General features: G+C 39.1%; 1 protein-coding gene across 1 annotated transcript in view; it reads left to right on the forward strand.

The window, feature by feature from the left end:
* Nucleotides 1-8259, forward strand: part of srbd1 (S1 RNA binding domain 1) — a 36556-nt gene extending 28297 nt beyond the window's left edge. The window contains exons 17-21 of the mRNA XM_077614100.1: nt 2408-2514; nt 2883-3047; nt 3472-3612; nt 6318-6502; nt 7777-8259. Coding sequence (XP_077470226.1) covers nt 2408-2514; nt 2883-3047; nt 3472-3612; nt 6318-6502; nt 7777-8069 — 891 coding nt within the window. The 3' untranslated portion in view covers nt 8070-8259. The remainder of the gene's footprint in view (nt 1-2407; nt 2515-2882; nt 3048-3471; nt 3613-6317; nt 6503-7776) is intronic.
* The last annotated feature ends 3809 nt before the right edge of the window (nt 8260-12068 follow it).

Here is a 12068-nt window from a genome sequence, read left to right on the forward strand (position 1 = left end):
TATTTAATGTTTCACAAAAAAAACCTTATTTGCTGCACGATTGTGTACCTACTACTCAACCTTCACTATCTGATGTGGTAAATCCTGTTAAGGTGCAGACAGAAGGTCTGCCCTATAGTCTTTGGCATTGGTTGGCTGCTTTCATCTGATTTCTGGCCAATTCAAACAAAGTCTAGGATCAAACCAAAAGGCATGTGTGGATAGTTTTAAGTTATAAAACCACAGAGTGGGCTGCTCATCTATTGAATATTTGGCATTAGTGGCATTTACTATCCATCCAATATTTTGTTTATGGTTGTTAATTGGCACTTGGGTATTGAGTAAGAACTGATCCAACGTCGTGAACACCGCAACACTGCCTATTGCCAATAAACCAAGGCCATTCCCAATATGCCAGTCAAATAGTATTAGCAGTAATCAATCCTATTTATACTAACTCCTCCATTCTTCTTTTGGCATATTATTTCACTTTATTGCCAAAGATGCACTAAAATTTAAAGCCCTAGTTTAAGATGACATTAACCTGTTTCTTGAAAGTAGTAACTTCCTTTATAGTGCTTAGGCAGCAATATAAAAAACTGCAGTCCAAATTCAGTTGGTAATACTTAAGGTTAGCTGTACATCACAAGTCATTTCATTACCATTTTTTTCAACCAAGTTTCCTTCTTGTCAGTCGTTGATGGCCTCTGGTGGTAAAGTTGTGTGTGACAGTATTTTGCACAGTTTGCGCCCTTGCTTCCGTGCCTATGTGTCCTGAAAGGAATCACATACTGCAGGTTTAAGTTAAGTCAGAATTTGGTCACATTTAGTGTCACAGGAAGTGTGCTGTTTTCACACCATTCAAGGGTTCCATTTAATAATTTGAGACCAGTTTAACAGGTCTTGACTACAGGTGGAGGCCCATGGCAACTCACCTTCACCTTTTCTCATGTGAAAAAAATTCTTCCCTGGTGTAACATTGCGGGTGATTTCCTCCATTACACCACTGACTTTTGCTCAGCTACTGCATCCTGTGTGTGCATCCACTCATGATGAATCATAAATCATTCATTTTCTCAGTCGTGGGAATGTTGTGTCATTTTAAGGGTTTTGTTTTTATCGTCTTTCCACTGCTTCTGGCTGTGTTTCTCCATTAATCTTAAACCTGGAACACACAGATTATCTTTTGGTTTTTTGGGGGGGTTGTTTTAAGAGTGAATTTGTGCTGGAAATGGGTTGGGACTGCTAATCCTAAAAAAATTTTTATACCTTATTAATATTTTCAACCAAAAGTATTTTTGCCTGTTGGGAAAGCGGACTAATCTTCAGCCGTGCCTTTCTGACCTCTGGCATCTTAAAAAAATGCAGGCAATCAAAGCAGTGCTCTCTGATTGAAGAAAAATTAAGCATATTCTAATTATAACCAGAGCTTAATTTACCTATGAAAACTGTTGAGTATCCAGGACTTGCAATATTGAAAAACTTTGGCTCCCAACAGATATTTTTCGAATCCCCAACATTGTGCAACAAAAGGAAAATGTGAGTTGAAGAGTCGAACTACATTTACAAGACATAAGTGAAAATAAAGAATAGAAATTAAAACAAATGTTCATGCACAATTTATTAAAACAAACAATTAATTTGCATTTGCACATTTATGCAATTAATTCTTCTGTTATGTCGCGTACAAGAATCACAATACTTGTCATATCGTAACCAAGGATATCAGCCCATCTTAAATGCGTCATCAGTTTATTTCACTGTCACCAATTACTTGATGGATTGTTATCTACTTGCATGCAATTGTTTTTTGTAAGCCTAATCATGTTGCACGTCAAAAAGCTCAGTTATATTCAGTCAGTAACACTATTTTAGTTGGCAGAGACATGAAGTCACTGAGATATCAGTGACTCCATCTCTTAATTTTAGCCCCAGTGCTTGGCAATCGTTTGATACATTCTCCCCTCTATCTATTGCTCCCTCTTACCTCTCTGTCTTCTTTAATAAAGAAAACATTCCAAGGCCTTTTGGAAGATATTCCCTAATTGTTTAGCTCATGGTTTCGGAGTACACTGAGACGAGGGGTCATTGAAAGGATGTTTTTCCATTGCAGAGCTAAACGTCGACTGTCTTCACATCCTCTGTGTGTTCTTCTTATCTGTCATTTTGACTTCTCTTGTTACTGTTGTTGCCAGTCAAATGTTGCTTGGTGTTTCAGGATTTGTTTTGGCTTTGCTGCCAGTAATCGCTTATCCAGGATGAAATTTTATAATCTTCCCACGGGACTTCTTACTTAAAAATTTTAGATGCGCCTCATAAATGGGTTATGTAACAGAGTCTTCTGGGTTATTGTCATTTTACTGAGTACATTTCTTTTCGTATCAGTTCACCTGGTAACGTTTTGTATTTCTTTTGTGTGTGTTTCCAGCATGACGTTTCATCCACAGTTCTTAAGGCAGCACTTGATGGCGTGGTGCAGGAGTGTGTGAGCTTTGTTGGTGTTGACATTAACATCTGCTCTGAGACTCTGATGAGGTAAATAGACACACTAAAAATAGTCTTATAGATATCCATAAAAACTACAGTCCATAGCATTTGCACGTGCAGTTCACCGTTGAAACAAACAGTGCAAAACAAGCTGGCAGGCATCAGGTCATTTATTTACCCATCTGTGCAGCCAGACATTGAGCAACGCACGCTTACATACAAACTCTCCTAGACGTGTTGATGACTGAGGTATTATGTGGCGTGTTGACACAGCAGCCCTGTGACAGAGGGTGACTCACGCTGCTCTAAATTGCCACTATTTATTGCTTGGACAAATCCCTTCCATGTTGGCTTGTGGGGTTAATTTGTGTAACATTTTAATTAAATGCTTATATATTTTTGGTGTTGTCTCTTAGGCATGTTGCAGGCTTAAATACGGCCAGGGCACGAAACATTGCAGAGTGGAGAGAGCAGAATGGTCCCTTTTTCAACAGGGAGCAGCTCAAGCTAGTCAAAGGCATGGGACCTAAGAGCTACCAGCAGTGTGCTGGCTTCATAAGAATCAACCAAAGTGTCCACAGGTATGGGTTGCTGATGGGGAAATACTCATGCTTCATTGTAATAATTCATTTAATTTGTTTTGTAGAGAGTGAGCAGTCATGTCAGAAGTTAACATGATCATTATTTTAATGTCTTTGCATATAGGAAAAGTGCTCAGCATATCTGCAATAAAGTTCTTCTGAGGTTTAGCTTCTGGTGGCACATGAGCACACTACAGAATACAAGTTATAGCAATAGTAATAATACAAAAATAAATACAAATTATTTACTGGACTGGATGTGCAAAAAAATCATTGTGGAATATGAGGAAAATACTTTCCAGTCCGGACTGAATTCTAATTTGTACTACCTTTTAGAAGTGTTCTGATTTTAAGGTTCTGCTGTACAATAGGGATAAAGGTGTGGTTTCTAATTTGATTTCATGCATTTTGTTCGTCGCTGCAGCACCGAGTGTACTCCTCCAGCAATACCGCCTAAACCAGCTGCCAAGAAGGGTAAAGGAAAGGCCAATGCTCCCATACCAACACATTTCAACCCTTTGGACCAGACTTGTATCCACCCAGAGTCCTACGATGTGGCCGAGAGGTATTTCATGCACACTCAACACACACACACACACACATTTGGACTGTGGAAGTCTTCCCACTGCCTGAAACATTTGTTGCCTTTGTCCTATAATGCAAGTCTCCTTGTTGAAGAAATAATTGTAAGCATGGCTGATGCCCATATCCAAAGTACATTGGAGATTGCGTTTCATGTTGTATGTCTGTGTATGTCTGCCTATCCCCTTGCACGTGACAGTTTGGGAGCCCACTCAGCTGCAGCTGTAGTCACTCAACTGTGTTTAGTCTACATGCATTCTGACACAAGAGGCTCAGATGTGTCTTTTTAATGGCCTCAGTACTAGGTGGCAAAAAAGGGTCTCTCTGTGTTTGTGAATATTTACTCTGTGCATCTCATGCTAGTTTGTCATAGGATGAATACAGGCAGCTTGTCACGTCTTCTTTGTTAAACTCACTGTTGAACACCTCATTTTTAGATAGAGGACCAAAGTGCATTTTTACACTGTTATTAAAATATATTGTAAATTTAGGGTTAGGGTTTCTCACCAAAAATGTATACTATCTTATCAACTTAATATCTTACAATGCATTTAACATAAATCATATAAAAGAATAGCCGTGTAATGGATAAATGAGGCAAATCTAGAAAGGCGAGTATCTCCTTGGTATATGAAAAATGGACGCCCACATCATAAATAAAAAAAACAGTAAGGTCATGCTTAATATTGCACATTAGTATTTTATTTATTAGTATAATTATTTATACAACATTTGAAAAATTGTTGCTCAAAGAATTTAAATATGCAAATCACAAATGCCCCTTTTTGAAACTGTGTCATCGTTCACGGTCTAGTCCTGGTACCCTAGCATTCATTCAGGCCCCTCCTCCTTGACCTCCCATTGCTTTTTTTCCCTTGGAGGTAATTGAACTGTTCGTCAACAGGCCCTTAGCAAAATGAAAAGAATCGTCAAGCAGCACCGACCCTGTAACCACCTGGCATTGATGGGCAAAAATGGATATAGTTTTAAAGCTTGACTCTCACCTCTACCCTACTCTTTGCCCACCTACAGCGTTCAGTCTTTGGCTTGCAGGTGGCGGTAACATCTCAGTCCGCCTATTTTTTCAAAAGAAAGCCAAACAATATGGCGTACGGACACATTCTTCTTATTCATTTATTTGAATTTCTTCAAGTCAAATCTGCGTATGAAAGTACGTTACGCAGAACTAACCTACCGCAACATACATAGATGCAGCTATAGCAACAGGAATAGGACTGAATACACAACAGTCTCCATTTTTTCCCCCATTTTTCCTTTTATAAGTGCCCCCACAATGAATTACCTAGTTTGCTTAGTGGTGCAAGAATCTGCCCGCACTTGTCCAAATACAGTACAGTATATAAGACTGACAGAGAGGGAGGATAGAAAGAAGAATGCAATGTGTTTGTCTGTGTGGGGTGTGCAAAGAATATCTCGTTCATCACATTAGAGAAACTGGATCCTCCATTACCGCACACGGCCCACGCATCACCCCCCTTCTGGTAATTATATGCAACACATACACAGAAGCACACGCATAACTTTGTCTAGCCTCCTTTAAATCTTCATTTTACCACAAAATGATTTCAAATATGAATTGGGTTTATAAATATCTAAGGATAATGCATAAAATCATTGCAATTTACCAAAAAAAAATGATAAATGCAAATAGAAAATAAAATCTGTACCTCATGACTCTGGGCTTCACAGCTGTCTGGCACATATTTGTACACAAGCCGTGTCCCCTTACATCCATACTGTCCCCACTTCTGCCAAATAAGCATTTCTGAACAACATTTTCTACGAATCAATGTTATGTGTGTGTGCCCACCTGTTCAGTCCATCACTGTGGCGAGTGGGTGGGACAGCTGGGGGGAGTCTGCTTGGCGTCAGGCTCCCAGTAAGCGACATCCATCACAGACACCACCCAGCTGGTGCATGCACACAAGCTAATACATTCACATCCATCACCAGCTGTGAAAAGGTTCTACTGTAAATAATATATAAACGATACACGTATGTTTTTCCATAACCTTTATTTGCCACTCTGGGTTTCATACCCATTTAAGTTAGTGCTAAATAGTTAGGTCAATAGGTTTGGGTCAGGTTTTAATGGGTGTCAACATGCCCAAAACAGTAGATTTTTATTGCCTTCTTCAGAAATATCAATGGCGACAAAGTGTGGCAGTGATTTTTCCCCCATTGGATGGATGTACCTGCATTTTTATTTAATTATTTAACTACGAACAGAAATGTTTTGTTACCTCATGTAGGCGCATTTTTACAATGTTAGTGGTGCTCAATTTGTATGTAATTACCCCTTCTTATTTTCTCATGTTAAAAAAAAAAAAATCAAATTCACCTTTAATTCATACACATGTATGCACTCTTTTATGGGGCTAAAAATATTACTTATACGCTAATGTAAAATCCTCGGTTTGGGTGGTCCAAAGATATGAAATAGCATTTTACAGTATATCCATGTCCTTGAAAGGCGTCAGTACAGAGCACAGTCATAAACCTATGAAGCCCTGTTCCCATAAATTGTCAGTTGACACTTATAGCATTAACCAGAACTTATAAAAAAATGTCAGTCTACATATGTGCTGCACTACTCAAATTGGTTTGGATCTTACTCTTCTCTTCGCCAAAGACAACTCAATAATTTAATTCAATCCTCATCCCCAGGTTTCTTTCCCTCATTGGCAAAAGTGCCATCGAAATTGGAAGCAAAGATCTCAAACAAAGTGTGAACCATAAAGTTTCCAGCAGCGGTTTTGACGAACTATCCAAAAAGATAGGCACCACCCCGGAGACCCTCAAGCTCATCATGGACAGCCTCACCCAACCTCCCGGCTTTGACATACGGCAAGGTTAGTCTGTTTTAGTCACACCTTTGACAACCTGTGGTGGTCTCACAATTTAATTATTAATTAATTTGGGGGGTGGAGGGGGTGGGGGGGCTGCGGTTGACTATAACTGTTCTAGATTTGCAAATATGCCCTAGTATCAATGATACTGGATCTTAATCCATGTTAAATACAGGTTTAGGATACTTCTCTTAAACATAGTTGTTTGTTGAATTAAAATATTTGGCAACACGAGCTGACATGAAAGAATGTCACATTTGCGTGACACTTTATTAATCAATCAATCAATCAAAAGCCTTTATTGTCATCATACACAGCCGTGTATAACAAAATTGGTGGTGCTACTCCACAAAGTGCATTTTCCCAGTAAAAAAAAACATAAATAGTAATATAAAAGTATAAAAAGTCACATCCCGGCTAGGTAAATTCTAAAATATTGCACAATCTAAGATATTGCACATTGTTATTGCACACCCCAAAGTTATTTCACAGAAGGGATTGTGTGTCGTGCTAACGCAAGTTCAAGGTCAATCTATATCATCAGGGTCCAAACCATAAACCAAATCATAAAGGGCCAAAACGAGATCAAGTTTTAATTCCAATCGATGAAATTTATTTTACATTTTCACCAAACTGCTATTTTTAAAGTGAACTAACATGATTGTAGTGAGGTGATGCTTTTTTCAGAAGCAAAATCACTGCTTAAACTGTTTTTGCTGGATCAGTTGGCACCAAAACCTTCACCCACTACTGCCCTTTGTGGAATAGTTTGGACCCCCCATATCTAAATATAAAGTAGTTGTGAACCTGAATTCATCAATATGTCTTAACAAAGCTTATAACCATAAATAAGAGGTTTGATTTCTGGTTCACCTTAAAATACCTTCAAACACCCGAATCTCAAAAATCAATATTCTTTGTTACATGAAGTAATCTTGGGTTGCAGATGAGCATGACACAGTGCTCAGCTGAGGAAACAGATGGAAGGAGGCTACCGATGTTGTTAAGGATAATTGGCTGGGACTATTTCCTTGCCTTCATTGTTTGTTTTAAAAGGACAGAAAGGAAGAAAGATATCTGATGGCAAAACTGTAGAACTATGCAAAGATGAGTATTTAGTTACATCCCGAAATGTAATCCCTCTGTCATTTCACGCCTTGCCTCTTTTTTTCCCCCTGCACACCTTTCCCTTGCCTGCAACCCTTAGGCAGCCACTCGCCTTCCCCAAAATGAAGGAAACAACTGAGTTTACATAATGTTTTCTTTGCCATCCGCAGATTTTGGTCAGGAGGACTTTAAGCGGGGCATTGTATCCATCGCTGATCTACAGGTGGGCGCAGTCCTGACTGGCCGGGTGGATAATACTTGTCTTTTTGGAGCTTTTGTAGACATTGGTGTGGGCCGCTCAGGGCTCATCCATAAGAGCAACATTACATTGGACAAATTGCCCGCGAGCCAGCGCCGCCGCAGCTTGGCCTTAGGACCCGGGGAGAGGGTGGAGGTGCGGGTATTGAATGTGGACCCTCAGAGGGGACGCATAGGCCTGGACTTGATCAGGGTGCTACACTGACTTTATGGCCTCTTTTCCTATCAGCTTTTGACTACTAACCTGTACATGTAGTTTGTATAGTTCTTGTGCTTTTCCATTTCATCCACTTAATTTGTGTATAGCTGAACTTCCAGTCGATACATGTTACAAAAGCCCTGTGGATTGATTGATTGATAGATTGAGATCATTAAAGGATTTCCAGAGATAACCAGCTAAACTTGTTTTTTATAATATACTAATTACCAGCGATATTAATCCTATAATAATCATTCCTTATGTATCTCGATATGTGGGCTGCCATCTAATCATTGACAATATAAATTATTGATTTGATTCGTTTTTGGGTTTAGGGATTACGATTCAATAGGATTAGGATTTGATTTCAGATCCAAGACGTGAATAAAGCTGACCCTGAATTTTTTCATTTATTATGGGTTTCATCGAATCCTCTCGCGTGGCTATAGATGGCCCAAGGATCATAACTCGACTTCCACTACTTTAAACCAACACAAAGAAGGAACAGTGCATGTGACAGGGGGGTGTTGGGTAAAAATCTGGGGGTGTTTCTATTTTCTAGCCTCAAGGCTTTTTCAGCTTTGTCCCAGACATCATTATCCCAGTACACACAAGTTAATCAGATGCTTCAAAATTAATCCCAGATTCCCCTCTCGCATTATCTAATTTGTTTGTTTTTTTAAAACCCACAGTAAATAGCAAAATATAATACCGATTCTGAGAAAGCCTGGGGTCCCCTGTGCTAAACTTGAGACTGAATGTGGAATATCTAATCATCATAAATGGCCGGCTGCCGCTTCCCTTTGGGACATCAATAGAATATATTTTCCACACACAAACATGAAGAAATATTTGATCGAGGTTAATCAAATGTGGCACTTTGCTCAGAGATGATATGGTTAAGATCATTTACAATCATTTTTACTTTGGAATATATTACGTTTTGACAGTAACTATTATTGTCATCTAGTTATGTTGTTTTGTTTGATGGGAGCTTTTGGTTCACTTTTTCTGTCCCCGAGCCAAGCGTGCATTCATACAATTTAACACAGCATCATTTGTGCCTTTCATTTTCCTCCCTGCTCTAAACGTGAGGGCACAGACACGACGAACAATCTGACGGCTGTTCAGCTGCTGCCCCCTCTTGATTTAGTTTTCTCGACGCAGTGATTCTGATATACAGGGTAAGCTCAGGTGCAGTTTGCGAGCACATCCCAACGACAACAAATGTCACACGGTTAGATTTGATTCATGCTTTTTCCAGAACCATGAAAAGATACAGTAAATATTTTGCTCAAAAGTAATGCAATTTTATAGACAATACTGTACTTTGCTGTTTGCGGTTTGACTAATTGCACTTAAATGATGACTTTTTAAATTATGTACCAATTGAGTAGAGATGTAAACAAAAGGCAAGGCAAAAATTAGTGAATGATAATCCAAATCAATAAAAGTTATTGGAAGCGAAAACATTCTTTTTTTTTTTTAAATCACTATTGTTGGAACTAACATGCTGTCGATTCTGTTCAGGTTTATCGCTAAAGTGGTTTGAAAGAAGACTCCCTTTCTGTAACTTTGTTCCACATCAGATTGTGATGAAAGGGGTCTTTACAAACGGTTGCCGTAAAGTTGGAAGCGTGCAGTGTCCTAAGTGACACTCTCGACCAGTTTTTTGAAAAATGTCTTGGTTGGAAATCATGATTATAGTTATACGTTTTTTTTTAAAAATGGGTAAAAAACAGAAGTTCTGCGGTTCTCCACACCCACGAAAGTGTGATTGTATGCCTCCTGGCACGTGTGAAGTGGTGTGTGGGCGTTGAGGGAGAAAGCTCATAAAAGCCACAATCACACTGATGAGGTCACAAGGAGTGAAACTGGAGAAAGCCTTTCATTTCCTGCCTCATTCCATCCATCTTTACTCCAGCCCTTGTCTTTGCTTTCTCTCTCGCTTTGGGGCTTTGAAAGTGTCACTCAGAACCAGGAAACAGCAGGAAAAAAAAATAAACAAACTTGAGTGGTTTACAAAGTGGCTCTGTGAATGTGTTCTGAGTAAACAAAATGGGACAAGATCATGACAGGTACATGGCCTACATGAAGATCAGTGAGTGACCCATCAGCGTGTCAATTTAGTTAGAAGATTGACCTACCTAGTGTAAATATTTGAAGGGACAAACAACACCTAGTTACATGACCATGTGAAAGACTTACCCAAAGTATTTATGATAAGATAGCTGAGAAAAACAATGAATTCTTCAACCAATAGCTGAAAATAGGTCTGTACAATCAACACTCAATTTCTTACTGGATACAGGGTTTTTATCTTGATGTAAAATGCGAATTTTTTATTTATTTGATTATTAGTATGCCTGCTCATCTGCACTGTAATGTGTCTTAGATAAGTGGATTAGCCGCATTCCCTACTAATAGTGAGTTTTTTTGGCTGTTTGTGTGCAAGTCTTATATTTTGTCGTCTTTAGTAAAGACAGGAAAAATGTATACCGCTCAACACTCACCATTTCATACACATACACTACATGGATCCCTCCAGAGTGGCCAAATGAGATCCATTCAGTGACAGCGAGGCCTCTTCCTGTTCCCGGGTCGTGACCACAGTTGGTGGCTCCATGTGATTGACAGCCTATGTTTGGGTTAGTCTGCCCCCCTCTCCATTGAGAATTTGCCACTAGTCAGTATCTTGAAATACGTCCAACGTGAAACAAGACATGGCGAGAAGGCTCCCACGCCAAGACATTGTGCTATACACACACAGACACACTTACTCACATATTGCCCACTCCCCCCGCAAACACACACACACCCAAAGTACTAGATGACCATATCTTGCTTGCATATCTCATGTTCATCCCACGGGGAACCCAGCCTGAAAAAGCAGCAACATTCTGCTAGCCGGATTGAAGGAAGTCAGAACTTTCAGGAGCTTCTGCACTATATAATAAAGCTGGGATGATTGTCCACTTTTGGTTGCGCTTATTTTTTTTAATCTAAATATTTTCAAGATATGTTCTTTATGCTTTAGAGCACAGTGTCAAAGTGGCGGCCCGGGGGCCAAATCTGGCCCGCAGCATCATTTTGTGTGGCCCGGGAAAGTAAATCATGAGTGCCGACTTTCTGTTTTAGGATCAAATTAAAATGAAGAGTATAGATGTATATTAAATTTCCTGATTTTCCCCCTTTTAAATCAATAATTGTATTTTTTTAATCATTTTTTCTGTGTTTTTAGTTCAAAAATCATTTTGTAAAATCTAAAAATATATTTTAAAAAAAAGCTAAAATAAACATTGTTTTTTATCTATAAAAAACTGAATATTCAGGGATTTTAATCCAGTTATTTTAATCCATTTATAAAAAGTCTATCTAAGTTTATCTAAAATGGTCCGGCCCACATGAAATCGGGTTGATGTTAACGCGGCCCGCGAACCAACCCGAGTCTGACACCCCTGCTTTAGAGTGACTAGCATTTTTTCTGACTTGGCTCAGAATAACAATCGGTGAAAAAAGTAGTCATCCAAGTAGAGTGTGTGAGAAGAAATACAGATACTGAAATATATTAATTCCATCATAATTTTCTGACGATAAGGCACACATTACACACCCACCATATTTTACAAGTATGCCTAACAATAAACCAACCATGAGTTAGATTGGGAAAACTGGTTCCAAGTCTTGCTTGCTACCACCTGTAAAGTATTGCATGTTCTAAAGCAATGTATTTATGGTTTCCAGCATGAAAGAGCAAAAAGACTGTGTATGTAGGTGACGGCACTTAAATAGTTATGTCATAACCATTAGCACTCTGGTGGACTTCTTAGGCTGTGCGGGAGGGAACACATTTCTTTCTGCTGTCAGGGCAAACACAGGGGTTAGCCAGCTTTGGCATTTATTTGTTTAGCTGTGTGTTTCACCAAGCTCTTAATACCAACTTGTAATAGCGTTTTGAGTAGCATTATACACACGCGGGACCAATTCCGCAGCTTACTTACACAC

This window comes from Stigmatopora argus, chromosome 11 (genome assembly GCF_051989625.1).
Source record: "Stigmatopora argus isolate UIUO_Sarg chromosome 11, RoL_Sarg_1.0, whole genome shotgun sequence".
Lineage (NCBI taxonomy): Eukaryota > Metazoa > Chordata > Actinopteri > Syngnathiformes > Syngnathidae > Stigmatopora > Stigmatopora argus.